Below are 21,139 nucleotides of genomic sequence, written 5' to 3'. Positions count from 1 at the left end.
ATGTGAATTGTGATCTCTCTGTATGAATAACTAACTTGTGTTTTCCTTTCTCGATTTTGCAAGTTCTGAGATACCACATTTATGTTTACACTGGCCATTTGGAGCAAGCTGAAACAGACTCTCCGATCTACCTATGTATCTATGGAAAGAGAGGAGACTCTGGTCTAAGACTTCTGCATAAATCTGATATGCCAGTGAAATTTCAGAGAGGAATGGTAAGTTTGAGCAAGGAAGTTTGCATATTCACAGAGACATCCACAGAGGGGGGAGGGATAGCTCAGTGGTTTGAGCATTGGCCTACTAAACCCAGGGTTGTGAGTTCAATCCTTGAGGGGGCCACTTGGGGATCTGGGGCAAAATCAGTACTTGGTCCTGCTAGTGAAGGCAGGGGGCTGGACTCGATGACCTTTCAAGGTCCCTTCCAGTTCTAGGAGATGGGATATCTCCATTAATTATTATTATTATTTATTATACATGTTTAAAGTAGCCTTTGTACATGCTTAAAATTGCTTTTGAGGGGAACTAATTGAAATCTTGGATACAGACACACTTCAGTTTATTTAGCTACTCTTTTATTAAAGATTTTCATAGATATAATACAGTACATTTGGTGCTTGCCATTTCTGGGAGATAATAATATAAGTGAGGAAAAAACAGGACATAGTAAACCAGAAATGAATAATGGAACAAGAGTAAAAATGGGAAGTTGGGGGGGGGGGGTGGGGAGGAGGAGGGGAAGGCAACATTAAGGAGAATAAAAGAATGGAAAAAGAAAGAAAAAAAAATCAAGATGAAGAGAAAAGCCACAAGGGAAAATACAGACATTTTCAATCAAAGCATAAGAGATCAAAATTGGACACAAATGAGTGCACAAAAATTGTTTCATGGCTTCAAATCTCAGTAGGAACATTTGCTGTCTATTTCTTCTAACACATGGCAGTTTTGTAAAGCATTTTGATACTGATGAATGCAATCCAGGTGTAAATGAAACTATCTAATTTGTCTTTCATGTACCTAAGAGCCTTACCATAAGTAAAATACACAAGCTGCATTCTGCAGCGTGGTTTAGTGGACTGAGCAGGAGACCGAATTTCAGAAATTACTGAGTTCTAATTCTGGTCCTGTCACTGAGGATATGTCTACACTGCAATAAAACACCAGTGGCTGGCCCATGTCAGCTGACTCGGGCTTGTGAGGCTCAGATTGCAAGGCTATAAAATTGTAGTGTAGCTGTTCGGGCTCGTGTAGGCCCAGAGTCTGGATTCCAGCCCGAGCTCAAAGGACTATGCTGTAATTTTATAGCCTCGTATCCCGAGCAAGCAGACATGGGCCAGCTGCAGGTGTTTTATTTCAGTGTTGACGTACGCTGACTTTCTGAGTGCCCTTGGCAAGTCACTTGGCCTCCACTGTGTCTCAGTTTCTCCATCTGTAAAACGGGGGGAAATGAATGCTTACTAACCTCACAGGTTATATTGACATATTTGAGGAATACTTATAAAATGCAAAGCGTATATAAATGCTAAATTATTCAGCACAGTAGAACATCCCAGATACATTGAGAAACTGCAGGTGGATCTGTGCCAATTTAACAGCATAGAATATAAATCTGCCCCATTAGTAATGCATTAGATATAAAGTACTGCACAAAGGAGTTGAAATTCAGGACATAAAGTTGCCTGAGAGACCTCTTCTGGGTAGGCTGATGAGAATGTCCTGTATTATATTATTTATACAAAACGGTTAAGAGTGAGGAGATTCTATTCTTCACCTCATTTGTTACAGAAGCTGGAAGGTGTGTAGTGAATGAGGCAGGGGACTGCAGGAAAAGAAAGTATCATCTGCTGGTTCAGGCAGTTGAATACTGCCCTGGAGAACTGGATTCTATCCCTGTCTTTGCCACAGAGTTCCTAACGTGATGCTGGGAAAGTCACTTAAACCAGACTTTCACAGGTGGCCACTGTGTTCCTCATTTTCTAGGTACTCAACTTGAGATGCTTCAGCTCTGATTTACTAACTTGCTAAGCACTCATAGCTGGAACTGAGATTAATGGGAGCTCTGCTCTGAACATGTAAAGTGGTATAAAATGCTGAGTTCTCTGAAAGATCTGGCCCTACGCTTCTCAAATTGAGCACCCAAAATTAGATGACATTTTTGACAATTTTGGCTTTAATCTCTGTGCTTCAACTTCATCATGAAATGGGGATAATAATACCACTTCACCTCACCTCACCAGGGTATTGTGAACACCAGTTCATTAATTTTTGTAAAGAACTGAGATGCTGCAATGACTGCATCGCAGAAAAACCCACGAGGAAATGAACAATTCTGTATTTGGTGCAAGGTTTGGTTGTTGTGCAGTAAATAAAGCGGGGGGGGGGGGCACACAGAACGAGAAGGATAAAAAGAAATATTGGATAGTTACCCATTCAGTGAGCACTGTCCATCCTCTTCACTGAATGAAGCAGGGGGTCCTGTGGAAAATATAGTATGTGGTCATATAATTAAAGAATGTCTCATAATGCCTATACACAAAGGGGCTGAACTAAAGTTACATGGACACCCCTAATTCTGGCATTTCCTATCTTTAGAATGCTTGACTTTACAACCTTAACATGCTTTTAGCGTAGGTTTTTTTTGGATATCTCTCTGTGTGTGTAATAAATTTATACTTTTCATCTCTTCCCTTTGAGTTTTTCTGTTAAACTTAGAGAGAGAGTTTGCACAGCGAACTGTATGCTCTTCATGAGGTCAAAACTAGGCCAACCTGAATCTGTCACCTGATCAGCTGCATGCCTCCATTAAAGCAATCTTCATCAAACTTTTGCACAAGTCTAAATGGATAAGCAGAACAAAGTGGCATGCCAGATTTCAGCTTTTTCAGTATAATGACATTTAAATGGAGGGGGGAACCCCACATGAAGCAAATATGTCCCTTACTAAAAAAATAATGTTACAGTATTGTAAAGTAATCACCCCAAACACTTCTCAAGCATTATTGTAAGGTGTACTGGATCAGTACTGAAGAATTTTGCACTACTTTTGGGGAAGGATCGTAAAGGTAATTTACATGAGGTTTTTGCCATTATTATTACATTCAGATTTTTAGCTTGTCCACTTATTACCTGATCCAAAATCCATTGAGTCAATGGAAAGACACTGGATAACTTCGATGGGCTTTGAATCTACCCCGTTGGGAACAATCTGACTCCCATTATATCCAATGGGAATCTTTTCCTTGGCTGTAATGAGAGTTGGATCAAGGCCCTTAAAATACTGAGCAACTTTTAGCTTTTCTTACTGCTGTTATAAAGTGGTGTCTGCACTGTTGTCTTCTAGGTGGATATGTTTGAAATGGAAGCTGTATCTCTTGGAAAACTGCAGAAGGTGCTATTGCACTGCGAGGCCAGTAACAAGGCGCAGTACTGGTACTGTGAGAAAGTAATCATCAGAAAAGCTGGGAAGGACGCTGAATATATTTTCAACTGTGAGAGGTAGTATTTACACTACAGCCCTTTTGTTTTTAAACTAGCTTTGTCTTCCCAAATAATCCTTTAAGGCTACATACTCTTTGGATGATACCCATGTGAAACATTTAGCCAATAAATGTGCTCAGTTTGGTTTTTCCAGGACCAGCCAGATAAACTCATATTACTTATCACTCCAGGATTGCTTGCTTAATTTAGTGATTGCCAGGTAGTGTGTGCCAAAGGCTAACTCCGTACTTCATAATGTTATATGATTGGCTTGTGCAATCCAACCTGTGTCCCATGTGGAGCAATGCTCTAAGATGGTGGGTGAGAATTTCCCATGGAAGAAGCAAAGATAAATTATACAAACAGGTTTTTAAATTAAAGCCTAATTCTCTATGGGAAATTCACGAGGAGCACAATCCAGAAGTAGCATTTGTTCTTGCTGAAGAGATGACTGAGATGCCAAAAAGGGGAAAGTTTTCTGGTGGTTACTTAATTTAAGCTATTAAATCAGTATAACCTACCCTCCTCTCCCTCCCCCCCCCCCCAAGCAAGCAGGGGTTACGCCAGCATAGCAAAAGTCACTTGAGAAATACCATATCATCCAGCCTTTTTACATTTAACAAGAAAAGAAGAACTGTGGAAACCAAAAACCTGTTCAGGCCCATACGATAATCCTTACACTGCAAATTCTCATAAATGTGAATAACTTGATGTGAGTCGACCCATTGAAATTAGTGGATTGATAGGAGGTAATGTGCCCCAGTGGACAGGTCTCTGGACTCGGGGTCAGGACACCTAGTTTGTATTACCAGATCTATTGTTGATTTGGTGTAAATTTGGGCAACTTGCTGAAATTCTCTGAGCCTCAGGTTCACTATCTTTAAAATAGAAATAAAAATATTCACTCACTTTTGTAAAATGTTTTGAGATTAAGGCAACCCTATAAATTATTATAATTATTTGTATTAATACTGACGAGAGTAGGGATTTCTCATGTGAATAAGGGATGCAGGTTTGGGCACACACTAGTTGGTGTTTCATCAGTATACAAACAACACTCTGACATTAATCAGACAGAAGGTTCTATAGAGAAACGAGGCCAGCTGCCTACCTCAAGCAAGAAAGATCAGCTAGTATCAAATTCGTCCTCCAGTGGGTCACATGGCTCAGACATCATGCATGACAGGGCACTTCGGTGTATTCATTCTGTGATAATTAGCACCTAGGAGGCTGGTCAGCAGAAAATATTCAGCAGCAGAGGCTGTAAAGGTGAAAAGGAAAGAGAATTTATATCATTCCTGCCTTTTGCGGCTGCTATAAAAAGAACACTGCTACGGACGAGAGTTTAAAATAGGGCAGCAGGACCACCAAGGGATGGCTTCTTTATTGGCCAAAGAAGCTGCAATACAATGCACTTCTCAAGGAAGGAAAATGCTTTGTTCCTCAGACATGCTTCTGATATGCTTTATCTTCACTGCCTCATGGCTTTATTTTCATTTTATACTGGAAGACTTGACACCCCCCCCCCCCAACCCGGTTCAGATACCATATTCCGCTCAGTTAAAAAAAATATATATGGAGATATACCTATCTCATAGAGCTGGAAGGGACCCCGAAGGGTTATTGAGTCCAGCCCCCTGCCTTCATTAGCAGGACCAATTTTGCCCCAGATCCCTAAGTGGTCCTCTCAAGGATTGAACTCACAACCCTGAGTTTAGCAGGCCAATGCTCAAACCACTGAGCTATCCCTCCCCCATAATCTGGTAAATGTTGACATTTTTTCTGACTCAATAGAATCCTGACTTTTGATTTTTCACAGGCAAAATCCAGCCGTTCTCATGGATTTCAATTAAAATGTTGTTTCTGTTTTGGGTTTTTAAAATTATACATCAACATGTTTTCAGCATTTAGGATTACACAATATATCTGTATAACCTGGTTTTAATGGGAGAGCAGCATAAATAAGCCAACAGCCCAGTGTGTGCTGTAGCACTGAAAACTAGAAGGTCAGTTAGTTAATGTATTAAGGTTCTTAGGATCTGGTGCTATGAAATGCTAAGTGCTTCTTTCAAGGTGTAGTTGAAGGTGCTCGGCACCTCCTGGGATTGGGCCTGTTAGTGAGCTGGTGGGAAGGTACCAAAGTACCTGCTCTCTGGCCCTGATCCGTGGAACTATGTATGTGCTTGATGTTAAGCACATGCCAAATGCTTTTCTGATCAGGGCCAGGAAGCTCAGAACCATACAGGATCAAGCCTCAGCAGCCTCACTGTACAGCAGTCCATAACTACTGATTAATGAAGTGGCTCTCATGTGGAGATTGCAATAGCCTTACAATGTGGAAAGAAAAAGTTCCTCTAAGGATAATCCAGAAAAGAGAAAAAACAACAAGGAATCCTTGTGGCACCTTAGAGACTAACAAATGTATTTGGGCATAAGCGTTCGTGGGCTAAAACACACTTCATCAGATGCATGGAGTGAAAAATACAGTAAGCAGTATAGATATTTTACAGCACGTGAAAAGATGGGAGTTGTCTTACCAAGTGGGGGTGTCAGTGCTAAGGAGGCCAATTCAATTTAGGTGGAAGTGGCCTATTCTCAACAATTGACAAGAAGGGGTGAATATCAGAGGGAAAATTACTTTTTGTAATGACCCATCCATTCCCAGTCTTTATTCAGGCCTAGTTTGATGGTGTCCAGTTCGCAAATTGATTCCGGTCCTGTAGTTTCTCATTGGAGTCTGTTTTTGAAGTTTTTTTGTTGAAGAATTGCCACTTTTAAGTCTGTTATTAGCCCATGAAAGCTTATGCCCAAATAAATTTGTTAGCCCCTAAGGTGCCACAAGGACTCCTTGTTTTTGCTGATACAGACTAACATGGCTACCACTCTGAAACCAGAAAAGAGAGAGGAAATCAGAATGTGAAAACCAGAAAAGCAACACGTAAATGGATCAGTGTTTAATGTTCTCTGTTTTTAGTCAGCAAGGCATAAAACACATCTTTAGAAAATGGTTATATTCTCCCCTTTTAAATAAAAGCTCCTGTTTTCTGAAAATAAAGAGCTGGCTATTTATCAGGGGATTAACTGACCTTTTCCCTCAGGTGCCACTGTTAATCATTTCTGGTTATTCTCAGCATCTATTCCTGTTGTTGCAGACCTCACTCCTTTTCTTTGTCAGTTTCATGCTATTCCTTGGTGTGAAATTGACATGTGGTGCTTGGAAACAGATAGGATGAGACACCCAGATGCAGTTCTGATTTTCTGGCGGGTAGAGAAGATTTGAGAAATTGAACATTTTCTCTTCTGCCTTCAGCTGAATGATTTTTGTTTCCTATGAGGCAAAGATTGTTTTGCACACACCACGCAGGCGTATACTGCCTGATAGGTAGCAGAAGTATGACAGATCTGTTGTCAGAATGTGGGAGGAGGAGAACCCCTGCAGAGAGTGCAGGCATCCTGCATACCTCACAGCTGAGCATCAGAGGGGCTTCCTCTACCCTGACACTCCAGGGAGATTTGACATGAGTTGGGAGGGGTATGCACCTGCAACTTTGTGGATACCACTACTAAATCTCCCCTCCCCCCATTTGGGAGTATAGTTGTAACACCGATGACTTGTCGGTAGCCGGGATTAAACCTGGGATCTCTGGGGCTCAATGCATGAGCCTCTTCAGCATGAGCTAGAACAGTGTTTTTCAAACCAAGGGTCGCAACCCACGATTGGGTTGCGGCATGTAAGGCGCTGGGTCACCTTGCTCTGGTCAGCACCACCGACCGGGAGGTTAAAAGTCCTGTCGGCAATGCTGCCCAGCTAAGGCAGGCTAGTGCCTACCTTTTCTGACACTGCGCTGCACCCCCGAAGCAGCCAGCAGCGGGTCTGGCTTCTAGGTAGGGGGGCCATGGGGCTCCGCGCGCTGCCCCTGCTCCGAGCGCCGGCTCCGCATGTTCCTGGCCAATGGGAGCTGGGGGGGCAGTGCCTGCGGGCGAGAGTTGCGCGGAGCCACTTGTGTGCCTCCGCTAGGAGCCAGACCTTCGAGGGTGCAGCACGGTCCACGGTGCCAGGACAGGTGGGAAGCCTGCCTCTGCACCCCGCATGCGCTGCTGATTGGGAGTCACCGGAGGTAAGTCCGTGCCTCAATCCCCTGCCCCAATCCTGAGCCCCCCAAACCCAGAACCCCTTCCTGCACCCCAAACCCCTCATCCCCAGCTCCACCCCAGAGCCTGCACTCCCAGCCCAGAACCCTGACCCCCTCCTGCACCCCAACCCCCTGCCCCAGCTCAGAGCCCCCTCCCACACCCTGAACCCCTCATTCCTGGCCCCACCCTGCAGCCCTTGCCCCCACACCCCAAACCCCTCCTCCCCAGCTCCACTGGGTAGCAGGCATCAACAATTTTCTTCAACTGGGTCCCCAGAAAAAATGTTTGAAAACCACTGAGCTAGAAGACACCGGTCTCTTAGCCAAAATCTAGCAGGTTAATCAGTCTCTAGCTGGTCTAGCTGCCACTAGAGGGAGACAGAGTGCCACACCAAGCAGGCATGGGTTACACAGTGGCAGTGGTGACTGCAGCTCTGAGGCTGGAACAGTGGAGGAATGCAGGCCAGTGGAGGAAGAGTCCATCCCACTTGACCTCTCTGTCACTGCCTGCCCTGTACTTAGATGCCTTGGTGCTGTGCCGCTGTGGTTCAGACCCAAGATCTCACCCTGGCTCTCACCAGCCTAGTTACTCCTTGCAGGGTGACACCAACATGCTTTCAGTCCCGGGCCTTCCCAAATCCATCCTTCCAAAGTTCTTAATTACCAGACACTTGGACAAATGCCCTCTGGTTCATCGCCCCCTCAAGGCATGAACCCAGCCCCCCAGACACCAGTTTACTTTGGCACACACACTCCACACAGTTTGCACGTGAGAGACCTGTTTGGGGTAAAGCTAAACAAAAGGCTTAAGTAATAGAAAAGCCACAGATTCAAAGATGAAATAGTAAGGGAGAACAAACATATACAAGTGACACAGAAAAGAAACACAAAGATGCAACCCTTTTCTAATACAAGTTATCTATTGCCTTTGAAGAGTTTCCCAGCATACCCGTAGCTGTAATAGAATCCAGGAGTTCATGGACAGCACTTGCCAAGTGACTGTCAGAAAACCTTGAAAAAAGCCTTTTACAAGCAGGCTTGTGTCTACTTTTTTTTCCTCTCAGTCCATGATGACTCATATTTATTCAGAGTGAAGAAATTCCCTCTTACCTGAGAGCCAGGATGTCTCGCTGACTTTCCATTAACTCCATTGTCTTTTCCTGGATAGACAGTGGGTTGTTGCTTGGAGCCGGTGTCGTATAAATCCCTGTCTTGGAAGGTGCCCTCCAGGCTGTGATATGTAGTTGAAATTGTAGTACAGGTTATGAGCACAGTCTCTATATGCATAAATACATAGATTCATAACCACAGATAAGTATACATATCTCAGAATGACCATCAAGTTCAGAATATTCCAGTCTTGCATGAAAGGCCTTACTCAATATGCTTATAGTAGAATAATACAGTCTGCAATCAGTTGGTTCAACTGCTCATTTGGGGGGTTTAAACCTTCTGTTCTCCCCTTGAGCTGTCTGGACCCTGATTGTTACAGCCATTAATGAAAATGAGAAACAGACCCAATGCTGTGCACCAGTGTAAAATGGTTGTATATGAGAGTAGACTAATGGCCCTCTGTCATCCCCTGATTACGGATAAGTAAAGTGAGCTAATTCCAGCTCGTTTTCTCTAACTTCTAATATGCACCAACTATCTCTGTGGATACTCCCATCCTGGGGTGTCATGTCATGGGGCTTTCTATAGGCTGGCTTCTTCTTCAAATGGAACAAATACTGTATGCACTTCTGGTCCAAGGACTGAGAGTTTACCTTTAAATAAAAATAACTATCTCTTTGAGGGGTAACTAGGCTAGAGTTATGGGGTAGGCAGTCCTTATCCAAATCCTCTTTAAAATAAGACACCTTTGATTTTGATTCAGCTGTTATGGTTGAGGCTGGATCTTATTTTTTCCACACCAGTTCTCTGCTATCTTGAATGTTGTCTTTAGGCCCTAATCCTGCAAAGGTACAGTTTATGTCAGCAAGAGCTCTTAAACCTGCACAGTCCCTTTGTAGGATCGAGGCCTGAATTTGTACTATGTATCAAACTATACTGCACCTACTCAAGAGACAATTCCCCTGCTACTACACATGTTTAACATTCAAAATAATCCTCCGATCATTCAGTTACATGCAATGAAGAACAAATTGATTCCAATCTTCTTTCTTATTTGCTTGCTTATGCGCAGGTGGCTTCCATTTATGTCCCAGGGAATAATTCACTCAGAAATCGAGCTCTACCCTGAAGGTAAGGGTTATTGTTACACTATGGAGATGAAATCAATAATTTGTGTGGTTTGCTCAGAATCTTCGTGCTGAATTTATACTTAAAATTTAACCTTAACCCTTTTACAGCTTCCATAGTTCCATTTCCCAGGCAAGTTTTTATATATGTGTGTGTTTATTAATTATATTATATTATATTATATTATATTATATTATATTATATTATATTATATTATATTATATTAATTAGGAGGTGAGAGAGGGAGGATTTGCTTATGCAGGAGCCCAAGGGTTAATATCACGCTATCTTCCCCTCCACCTTTTCTTAATGTAACCAGCCAGGTCTATTATTAACTGCACTTCATATTTTATTTTTGGCAGAACTGCAAATAAATCATCAGCTGAAAATGCAAGATGAAGCAAATGGTAAATCCTGCTGCTGCTTTCTGTAGTCTAATCAAGAGTGTCTCTGTTTCAGAACTACCTGCCTTGCACATTTTTTGCCTATTTATTTGCTTTTAAAATTTTAATTACAATACACAATTAGACTATTGCAGTAAGCCCTGAACTCTTCATTTTGATTTAAATGATAAATCACTTCAATGGTGCTATTTGAAAATTCTTTTCCTTATTCTGTTATTTTTAATGCCAATAATTTTGGGGTCTTTCACTGGTTATCTGGGCATTTATAATTTGCCTAGTAATTAATGACGATCCATCTTAATTTTACTTTCTTCAGTTAATCTTTCCATCATGGCTCTGTGGCTTTTGTCACCCAAGGCCATGTATAATTAGCTCTTTCCATTAGTTCTCCATTTTCCAATTCTACCTGCAATTTCTTGTTTGTTCAGATTGACTTTTCTGTCCTGATTCAATTACTTTGCATATATCTGAATAACACACAACTTTCCCCCCCGGCTGTAAGGAATACTTTATGCTGTAGCTTGAGCAATAATTTAGAAGATGTCAGGAGAAAGTTTTAAAATGTGTTCATAATTCACTGTAGTAATCAAGATATCCACTGAGACCCAAGTACCTCTTTTCAAGTGGTGTCCCTAAGGCAAATGGTTAATTATAAAATTTGTATCTATTATACAAATTATATTCAAATCCACATTTTACTTGTATAAATTTTATTTTGAATAACAACTACTTTTGCCTGAATCCTTTTATTGCTTTTCTCAGAAAGAACATTTTCTATGCAGTTACCAGGCTCTGTACTGGGGTTTGCTTGTTAATACTGCCATAGTTCCACCAATCCAGTTCCTAGCCTTTAGTCAGTTTTAGAAGGAACTCTGTCTAGTTCTTCCTGCGTCCACAGAACTGGACACTACATTGTATTAATTCAGCCAAGTGTGTCTGACTGTGCAATAAAATTACTGCATATAGAAATGGCCACTTAAGTCTAGAAAAATGATAGGGAGTGGGGTTCTAAGCTCATGATGCATTCAGTTCACTTATTTTCAGTGGACATCACAGGCTTGGACCTGCAAAGAGCACTCTGAATTTAGTATCTTGACCCTGATCCAGAACCAGAATGAAGCACCATCTTGCTGGCTAGTAGAGCTGGTTGATAAAAATCTGAGTACCCTTTTTTTTCTGTTGAAACTGAAATGTTTTGTGGATACCTATTGGCTTTGATGAAAATATCCTCAGTTGTAGGCTATATGAGAAATGAGCCAATCCTAGAATGCCACTAGCCCAGTGGTTAGAGTACTTACCTGAGGCTTGGAAGGCCCAGGTTTAAGTTCTTGATTCAGAGCAGGGACTTGAACCTGGACTCCAACATCCCAAGTTATACTGGGCTATAGAGTCAGTCTCTCTCCCTTCTATTTGATGCTCAATTATTTATACACAATGTAACAACTCCAACAGGACATATTGAGAGAGAAACTGACTGATCTTATAGCCCATCCCAGTGGTTAGGGCACTTGCTTCCAGGTGGGGATTAGAAATTCTTGAGTTCCTTATCCCATACATACACTTCACTGTATCATTCTCCTTGTCTGTCTTTATTACCGTCTCCTCCACTGCCACACACTCCTTTTACTTCTGCATCTCTTCTTATACCAAACAACAAATCACATTTCAAAACTTTCAGTGTAAGCAAGATGGGTGCAAACCAAGACCCCCAGCATGCCTCTGGGAAAATTCACACCTGGTTGAGATTAGGATTTGGACTTTAGTGATGGCCCCGTACTGCATAACAGTCCAAATTTAAACCTGAATCCAGATATCCCCATCTTTCGAGAGTTTCAGCTCAGGAGGCACATCTGAACTTCACCGCTTAGGCCCATTTCTACTTGTAAAAGGTTCCTTTAGGGATGTCTCCCCTGCATTTCCCAAATTTAGGCAGAATGTCCAGACTTGAGAGGACTAATAATGATACTCCAAGACTGCATTGCCTGCCTTAAGGACACAAATTGAGGATCATAACTGCCCCTCCTCCTCCTCCTCCCCCCCCCAAACCCAAGCACAACAATCCCACACCACCTAAGTAGATTTTAGGAGAAAGTTCTGTATTAACATCATACTAACATGATGAGCAGTCTTTAGAATGTAGGAGGAAAGACTTTTGGGACACTATAATTGAGGCAACATAGAAATCCAGGCAAAAAAATATTTTTTAGCACATTTAAAATTTAGCACTACAGTGTCTTTCCACAGAATTTTGGAACTCAGAATTTGAACTGAGGGTACAACATGCTGCATTTTATATCTTGTCAATAATGTTCTTTATTTGTCATGTTATCTCTTAAGTGATGAGACTCCTTTCTTTGCCAGCCAAATGACCCCAAAGTAACCTGGGCTTTCTGAAAAGTAAAATTACATTGTCGGGAAATAGAAAAGGCAGATTTTCATTTTTAAAAATAGTCTTATACACCGAGTGTTGGAGTAGGGAGTCCTTCAGAATCCCCCTTTTCACCTCCTTAATTCTTCTACCTTCAGTATTTGGGGGATAATCCTTCCTCCAATGGAGGTGAATGTATCTCCTGCCACCTGTAAATGTGGTTCCTTTGCTAGGAAAGTGGGTCTCTAGAAATTGACATGAGGAGAAAATTTTTCAAAGGCACGAAGGGGAGTTAGTTAGCTGTCCAACTCCCATTGCCTTTCAATGGGAACTGGGTCTTTAGCTTCCCTCATGTGTTTGAAACTCTCCCATGAAGTCCTTATTCCCCCCCAGAAATTTGCTATATCATTTTCAGTGGGAACCCAGCTCTTACTGGCATGGAAAACAGGAGATCACACTCCCTATCCCAACTCCTCCCCCAGGTTGAAGTAGAACCATTGCCCAAAATAAAGCATTTCGGTCTGATTCCTGAGTCTTGACTCATGTGGCAATTAACAAACCCAAGACTTTTTATTAATAAAACTGCAGTGTATACCATGGCGTTTATCTACAACAAGTCTGTGGGCTAGGATTTTATTTTGCTTTCTCCAAAATGTTTTGCTTTCTCCAAAATGAATTAAAGTCACTAGGTGGAACCTGTTGCACACACACACACAGCAAAAACCACAATAAAAGAAATGGCAGAGAGCTCATGATTCCTGCTTCTCAGATGTAGGAGCGCAATTTCTCTTTGTGAATTGATCTTCTTAATGAGATTTGTATTAAGCCGATTGCAGATATTTATATAACATGTATGCAGTGTATTGCAGAAGAAATGGCATTAAAGTTTACAGAGATCAGGGATGCCTTATATCAGTGGCTCACAAACTTTTGTGGACCTTTCCTTTAACATAGAGATCCACTCACAGATGATCTCAATCCCACACTTTCCCTCTGGCAACTAGAGTGCTTGGTTACATGACACACTAATATTTGGGCAGGGATAAGGAGACAAGATGAGGATAATTTTGACTTAATTCAAATATTTGTAAAGGTTTTGAAAAGTTCTGATACTTTTTGTTTCTATAGAACTTATGGGCAGCAGCCAGGAGGATTGTGATCCAAATCCTGCAGGAAAGGATCCCCCCACATCTATCACAGAGGCTCCAGGTGGGAAATTGCCAGAAATCTCAAGAGAGCAGCCAGTTCTCATGAGATTTCCAGCCGAACTTTGAGACTTGAGGAGAGGCCAAGATAAGCATCTGAGCTGTTGGATCCTTATCCAAGCTGAACCTGAATTGCTAACATTATTTTGCAATTCAGCCAGCATGTCTCCAAACACCATTGCTTCTCAGGTGCACAATAGTTACAGTCCCCTGGACTTGGTCATGCATGATTTGCAGTAGGCAGCTCCCCAGCCACATAGCAGTTACTGTGATAAAAGTGTTTCCATTTTATTTTTACTCTGCAGAAGGAGACTGGAAGATTACTGTAGTCACTGGGGGCTTCCAAACAGCTGGCACAACAGCAACAGTGTCCCTTTACGCTTATGGAGAAAACAAGTCTTCTGGTCCTATTATTCTGGGATCTGGGAAGCACCAGCTGTTTAATCCCAACAGCGCAGATACATTCAAGGTACAGTTCTGTTTTATATAAACATTGGAGAATTTACATACAAGACATATTTAAAACGGGTTTACTCAAAAGCGGGTAATATTAATAAAGAGGACTCAAGCAATATGTATATAAACTGGTTTTGTTTTTGATTTGCTGAATTGTTCATGGATGCTGCATGAAAATTTCCTGGCAGAATGGTGGCATTGTATATTTATGGGGATAATCAAGTCAGCATATGCGCGGAAAAGCGCAGCAAGTAGAAGATTCTTGGAACTTGCTTCCTGTGGCTAAAATTCTAATTTTAAATAAGCAGAGTTCATGTACAAGGCAGAAAATCATTTCCTTTTCTTGGATCCATTCTTGATGTCATATTAATAAGGTAGGGCTAAATTATGGTTTGTCCTGCACGGGCTTTGAGGGGAGTAAGAGTCTCTCTCCCCACCCCCGGTACTCCTATATGAGCTAGCTGCATCTTGGGTCCAGGGACACAGAAGTAAGCACTGGTACCCCTTCTTAGTCTCTCTTTGGAGTTGGTGGTCGGGGAGGAATGGGCAGAGCTTAGTGCCAAGCCCCCAGTGAGCCAGAGTGGTGTATGTGCTAATTTGCTGCTGGTAAAAGCCAGCAGGCATTGACCCAGGGCCGGGTCTAGGTTTTTTGCCACCCCAAGGAAAAAAATTTTTGGCTACCCCCCACCCCAGCCCTGGGCTCTCACTGCCTCCCACCAGTGCCCTCCCCCCCCCCCGCCGCCCCAGCGCTGGGCTCTCCCCCTCACCCCACCCCACCCACACCCCCTGCTGCCCCAGCGCTGGGCTCTCCCCCTCACCCCACCCGCACCCGCACCCCCTGCTGCCCCAGCGCTGGGCTCTCCTCCATCAGTGCTGACTCCGCCCGCTCCCCCCTTGCCTCCAGACGGTCCAGCACTAGCAGGGTCGGGGTAAGTAGCGGGGCTCCCGGGCTGCGCCTCAGCCCAGGGTCCCTCCAGCCCGAGTGTCCCCCGCTAGTAGCCTGCCCGGCCCTGGTGCGGGCGCTGTTCCCCCATGGCGCGAACCGCAGCGGCCCCAGGGCGCGACACGCTGCTGCTGCCAGGACCTGCTCTAGGCTTTTGCCGCCCGAAGCAACAACAACAAGAACAAAAAAAGATGTCCGGAATGCCGCCCTTGAAAATGTGCCGCCCCAAGCACATGCTTGGTTTGCTGGTGCCTAGAGCCGGCCCTGCATTGACCACACCCTAGGAGCAATGAGGAAGGAAGGGAAGGAATTGTGACTCCGAGGGGTTCTCAGGGACACAGTGCTTCCAGAGGGCCTCTCGATGGGGTGGTGCAGTTACACAGCCCACATCAGGGTTGTGCCTAAAAATCACCTAGTCCACAGTATGTTACTTAGGTTGATGTAGGATAAGGCACAGGAAGCAGATGATGGAGAATTACTACCAGTCACATGGCAATAGGAGGTGGTTTCTTTGTGAATTATATCTTGTGCTTTCCTGTTTGAAGTGCAAAATTAACTAATGCAGATTCTCCCAGTGGAGTGTTGCACACAGGGCCTGATCCTCCTCTCACTTATACAGATGTAAATCAGTGCAGTTACAGTGATGTAAAACTGGTGTAAGTGAGGTCAAAATCAGACCCTGAGTGAATATTATGGATGATATTCATGTCTGTCTGAAGGCAAAATTTAACCCTTCCTCTACCTGTCACTCAGAACAAGTAAACAGGTTCAGTTAAATGAAAATATCATCTTGAATATTTACCCATCCCTTAAATAAAACCTTTCTGAAGTTTTGTAACAGTTTGGTTAATGCTATTTGCTAACAGCTTGTTACCTGCCTACTCAGTCTGTTGGAGGGTAGTGACCAGCTCATTAACCTATTTTCCTCCTACTTGTAAGGAATGCAGTGCTGCTCCCTCCCGGTGGATTTCCTGTTCAGGGCTCACCCTGTTCCTTCATGCAGTGCAGCAAGACCTTGTACCTGGACCACTAGGCCTGCTGGCCTGTTCTCAGCAGGACCAGATTCCCCGTTAAACAAAGGGTATAAAAATTACCCCCATTTTAGGACCCAAGTGGTGTAGAGGGAGGTTTGTGTAAGTGAGAATCAGGCCTTTTAAACTTTAGTGACCCTTGGGGAAGCTTCTGCCTGACGTACAACCCGGAATTCACCAAAACCAGCAAAACCTGCAGGCTGGCCAGATCCATCCCACCTTCTCATGAGAACTGCTCTTCTCCAGTTCAGCTGCTATTGGCAGATGATGGTGATGATAATCAGAGAGCAGATAAATGTAAGCAGCATCCCTTTCCCTAAACGGATTTCTTTCATAATCTTAAATGATGGATTTAATAAGCTCATTGATTTATTTTTAATAATTTACAAGGCAGAAAACCATGCTCTCCAAAAATGTGTTAGTATTTTTCAGTATTGCAAGGCATCCAGTTATCGTGCTGTATTCTAAGAACATCCTATAATAATTTAGTATCAGTTAATAGCACAAAAAGCTGTGGAGTTGTTGGAAAATAGGATGTTACCTACTGCTATTTCTTACACATCGGTTGTTTCATCCATTAAATATCTTTGTGGGAATCCTGGCCCCACTGTAGTCAATGACAAAACTCCTGTTGACTTCTGAGAAGCCAGGATTTCATCCCTTGTTTAGGAATATGCTATATGTGGTCTCTGAAGGCCATTTAACTTGCATCTGAATGTATATAGCATTGATATCAGTTTTGGGGTTGTAGTGGGGCTTTTGTTTTTGTTTTTTGTTTTTTGTTTTTATAAACCGTGTTACTGATTTTTACAGAAAACCATAAGAATGTATCATTAAACTTAATGGAAAAAACAGAATACACACATGTCCTGCAGAAGGACAATAAAATACCGTCCGTTTTCTAATGTCCCTTAGTCACAATTGCTGCCACAAGGTGTGGCAGGGAAATTGGCCACAAGTCCCACAAAAAGAGAATGAGATAAAATAAAAAAGCTGAGCCAAAGTAGGACTCCAAAGTAGGAAAGAACAATCCTCACGAAAATCAAGATTATAATAAGCTCACAGATAGCAATGTTAACTTCATATACACTAGTGTAGTTTGTGAAGTATCTGAACATTCTCCCTAAAGCCAACACAGCAAGTATTCAAGAACACCAAAGAAAGCAAACATGGAGGGGGGGGGAAGGGGATTAAAGTCCAAAGGTAACTAAAATCAAAATCTTTTCTGAGAAATCTGTAACCAAGACTTTATTGATTTATATGGGGCCTAATTGTGATGTCACTTATATAGGTTTTACACAGTGGGCCAGCTCCACTTATTTCTGATTTACACTGGTGTAAGTGAGTAGAACAGTTCATGAATATTTTTGAGATTTAGAGTTTTCGTCCTGACTCAAGATGGGAAGAAATTTTGAACTCTAGAAAATATTCATGGGATGGGGAAAATATGTCCTGCCTGGCTCTATAAGTGAGATCAAAATCAAGGTGTGGGTGTGAATTGCCAGAAAGTATGGCAAGGATCTTTCCCTAAGGTATTAACAATTTAATTGCAGCAGAAGAAATTTAGTGGAGATAGTTTATTGTCTTATGATGGGGAACATCCTTGTTTCTGGCTGGAGTCTAAGGTTCTGGGCTCACAAAGTAGCTGTTTGCTGGCTGCACCACATTGGAGGTAGCTTTCTAGTGCTTTTCTTTCCAAGCATAGGCCGATGGGAAGATTTACTGTTGCAATATCTGCCCTACCTGGTATGCTCATTCTACAAGAATAGGTTTTCCCTGAGTGGTTCTGATAATTTTCCCATGGGCTGAAAGAGGCTATACTACTACTTGAGGATGGTTTTCTGCCTTTGGCATTATTCATGCATGATTTTCAGTGAATAATTATTCTGTGGAGAATCACATTTTCCTCTAATAAAGAATGTTGCTCTGCCAAGGGGTTACAGTTTGTTTCAAAATTTTAATCTGGTTTCCCCTGTTTACTTCTGCTGTCTCCACAGTATCCAAACTGTTTTCCAAAATACTGATCCTGGCAATGTCTTGAGCAACTAAACTTTTATTGTATTGTAAATTATATTTAAGAGCTAGCCCTATGATACATGATGATGCTTCCTCATACTCTGAAAAAATCCTCTCTGTGTGATTTCGTCTAGTGTTCCAAAGAGAAATGGCCAGAGGAACATTAGCTATTACCTTTGTTACAAGTTAGCTATAATCTCCTAGGCGTTATTACTTCACTGTGGAACGAGCACACAGACTTGGAGCCAGATTCTTCCACCCTTAGCAATGTTGACTTCAGTGGAGCAGCGCTGCTTTACATCAGCTGAGAGTCTAGCCCAATAGGTCTGATCGCAGAGTATGGTTACTAACCATGGCAGAATCTGGCTCCTGCTTACTAAGGGTTTCCCCAGGCCTCTTCTGTCAGCATATTAGACGGCAAGCTCTTTGGGGCAGCATTAGCCTTTATGGTGCTGGGCACATTATTAAAATAATAATTAAGAAAAAGATTAAAATGAATAAGAATGCATGAACTTTGGTGACTTAAAATCTGTGGCTTTGTATTTCACAATTAGGGACTCTGTTTATAACAAGCCCAACTGAATCCCCTTATCCAAAAACCTCAAATTTTGGGGGGAGAACTGAGAAATGTGGATCAAATCCTGATCTGAATTTTGTGGCATGGGCCCCCTCTCTAAGGCCTGGTCCACACTACCCCCCCACTTCGGACTAAGGTACGCAAATTCAGCTACGTTAATAACGTAGCTGAATTCGAAGTACCTTAGTCCGAACTTACCGCGGGTCCAGACGCTGCAGGCAGGCTCCCCCGTCGATGCCGCATACTCCTCTCGCCGAGCTGGAGTACCGGCGTCGACGGCGAGCACTTCCGGGATCGATCCGGGATCGATTTATCGCGTCTAGACAAGACGCGATAAATCGATCCCAGAACATCGATTGCCTGCCGTCGGACCCGGAGGTAAGTGTAGACGTACCCTAACTGACAGCACTGCATCTCTCTCCATTTGCACTAGTTAGAGTCCTTTGATTTTCTCTGAAGTCCTGTTTGAAATACTGTCGCAGTCTATTGTGGCAAAGTGCCTGATTTTAGAAATAAGCACAAATCCGTTGTGGGGCCTTTCCCAATACTTGCAAAGACACTTGATCATAAAATGTAATGAATATATTGTTAGTGTGTAGGTATTGTAGGAAAGTATTAAAAGCTGTCTTTTCCCTTCCAATTATTAGTGATTTATTGGTAAATGATATTATTCTTTCCATAAATTGCACATTATATTTTATTGCACTGCGCACTGAATTTATAGTGCTATATTTATTTGTTAAATTGTCATTTTGGTTGCATTCTGTTTAAGTAACTGTATATTCCTATGAGGCTGATTCAAAAGAGAAAAGACTCAATCAGCTATTAGTACATTGGATCTAAGGATATGTCTGCATTGGGAAAAAAGATTAAAAATATCAGTGAAAACATGGCAACTTGGCTTTTAACTAAGGTTAGCAGCTTGAGTTAACCCCCTGGTTCTCTAACCAGCTAGCTGAGTATTCCTCCAGAATGGGGCAATCCCCAAAATGACATCAATCCAATATACCAGCTCTATGCCACACACTTCCAAGCACTCAGGGACAGCAGACAGGACATGACTTGAGCAGTGCTGTGCTCCAGCTATCCCTGGTTGCCAAAATGACACTTTAGGTCCTGGGACAGTTGGATACAACTTAGGGCATCCCTGAGGCTCTAACAAGTCTAGCCAGCTGAAATATATCCCCAGCCAAGATCAGGGGATGTAAAGGTGGCATAAAGCTACCTCCTCTAGTTCATGGCTTCATAAATTCCAAGGCTGGAAGGGTGATTGTGATCATCTAGTCTGTTCACCTGTATAATACAGGCCATAGAACTTCCCTGAAAAAATGCCTAGAGCAGATCTTTTAGAAAAACATCCAGTCTTGATTTTAAAATGGCCAGTGATGGAGAATCCACCACAACCCTTGGTAAATTGTTCTGATGGTTAATTACCCACTCTGTTAAAAATTATGCCTTATTTACCTGAATGTGTCTAGCCTCAATTTCCAGCCATTGGATCGTGTTATACCGTTCTCTACTAGACTGAAGAGCCCATTTTCAAATATTTGTTCCCCAAGTGGGTTCTTATCGACTGTAATCAAGTCACTCCCTAACTTTCTTTGTTAAGCTAAATAGATTGAGCTTCTTGAGTCTCTCACTATTATGCATGTTTTCTAATCCTCTAATCATCCTTCTAGTTCTTCTCTGAACCCTCTCCAATTTATCAACATCCTTCTTGAATTGTGGGCACCAGAACTGGACACAGTATTCCAGCTGCAGTGACACCACTGCCAAATACAGAGGTAAAATAACCTCTTTCCTTCTACTCAAGATTCTCCTGTGTCACATTAGCCCTTTTGGCCACAGCATTACACTGGGAGCTCATGTTCAGCTGATTATCCGCCACGATCCCCAACTCTTTTTCAGAGTCACTGCTTCCCAGGATAGAGTCCTCCATACTGTAAATATAGCCTACAGTCTTTGTTCATAATGTATACATTTACATTTAGCCATATTAAAATGCATCTTGTTTGCCTGTGCCCAGCTTACCAAGTGATCTGGATTGCTTTGTATCAGTGACCTCTCTTCATTATTTACCACTCCCCCAATTTTTGTGTCATCCACAGACTTTATCAGTGATGATTTTATGTTTTCTTCCAGGTCATTGATAAAAATGTTAACAAGCAAGGGGGCAAAAACTGATCCTTGCGGGACTCCACTGGAAACATACCTGCTCAGTGATGGTTCCCATTTTGAGACAGTTAGTCAGCTTTTAATCCATTTGGTGTGTGCCATGTTAATTTTATATT

General features: G+C 42.5%; 1 protein-coding gene across 1 annotated transcript in view; it reads left to right on the top strand.

The window, feature by feature from the left end:
* Positions 1-21,139, top strand: part of RP1 (RP1 axonemal microtubule associated) — a 225,597-nt gene that overhangs the window by 72,685 nt on the left and 131,773 nt on the right. The window contains exons 21-25 of the mRNA XM_065398305.1: positions 64-215; positions 3,338-3,492; positions 9,793-9,851; positions 10,211-10,255; positions 14,131-14,294. Coding sequence (XP_065254377.1) covers positions 64-215; positions 3,338-3,492; positions 9,793-9,851; positions 10,211-10,255; positions 14,131-14,294 — 575 coding nt within the window. The remainder of the gene's footprint in view (positions 1-63; positions 216-3,337; positions 3,493-9,792; positions 9,852-10,210; positions 10,256-14,130; positions 14,295-21,139) is intronic.

Source organism: Emys orbicularis, chromosome 2 (assembly GCF_028017835.1).
Source record: "Emys orbicularis isolate rEmyOrb1 chromosome 2, rEmyOrb1.hap1, whole genome shotgun sequence".
NCBI lineage: Eukaryota > Metazoa > Chordata > Testudines > Emydidae > Emys > Emys orbicularis.
The sequence above is the reverse complement of the archived record's forward strand: the minus strand, read 5'-3'. Positions and strand labels throughout refer to the sequence as shown.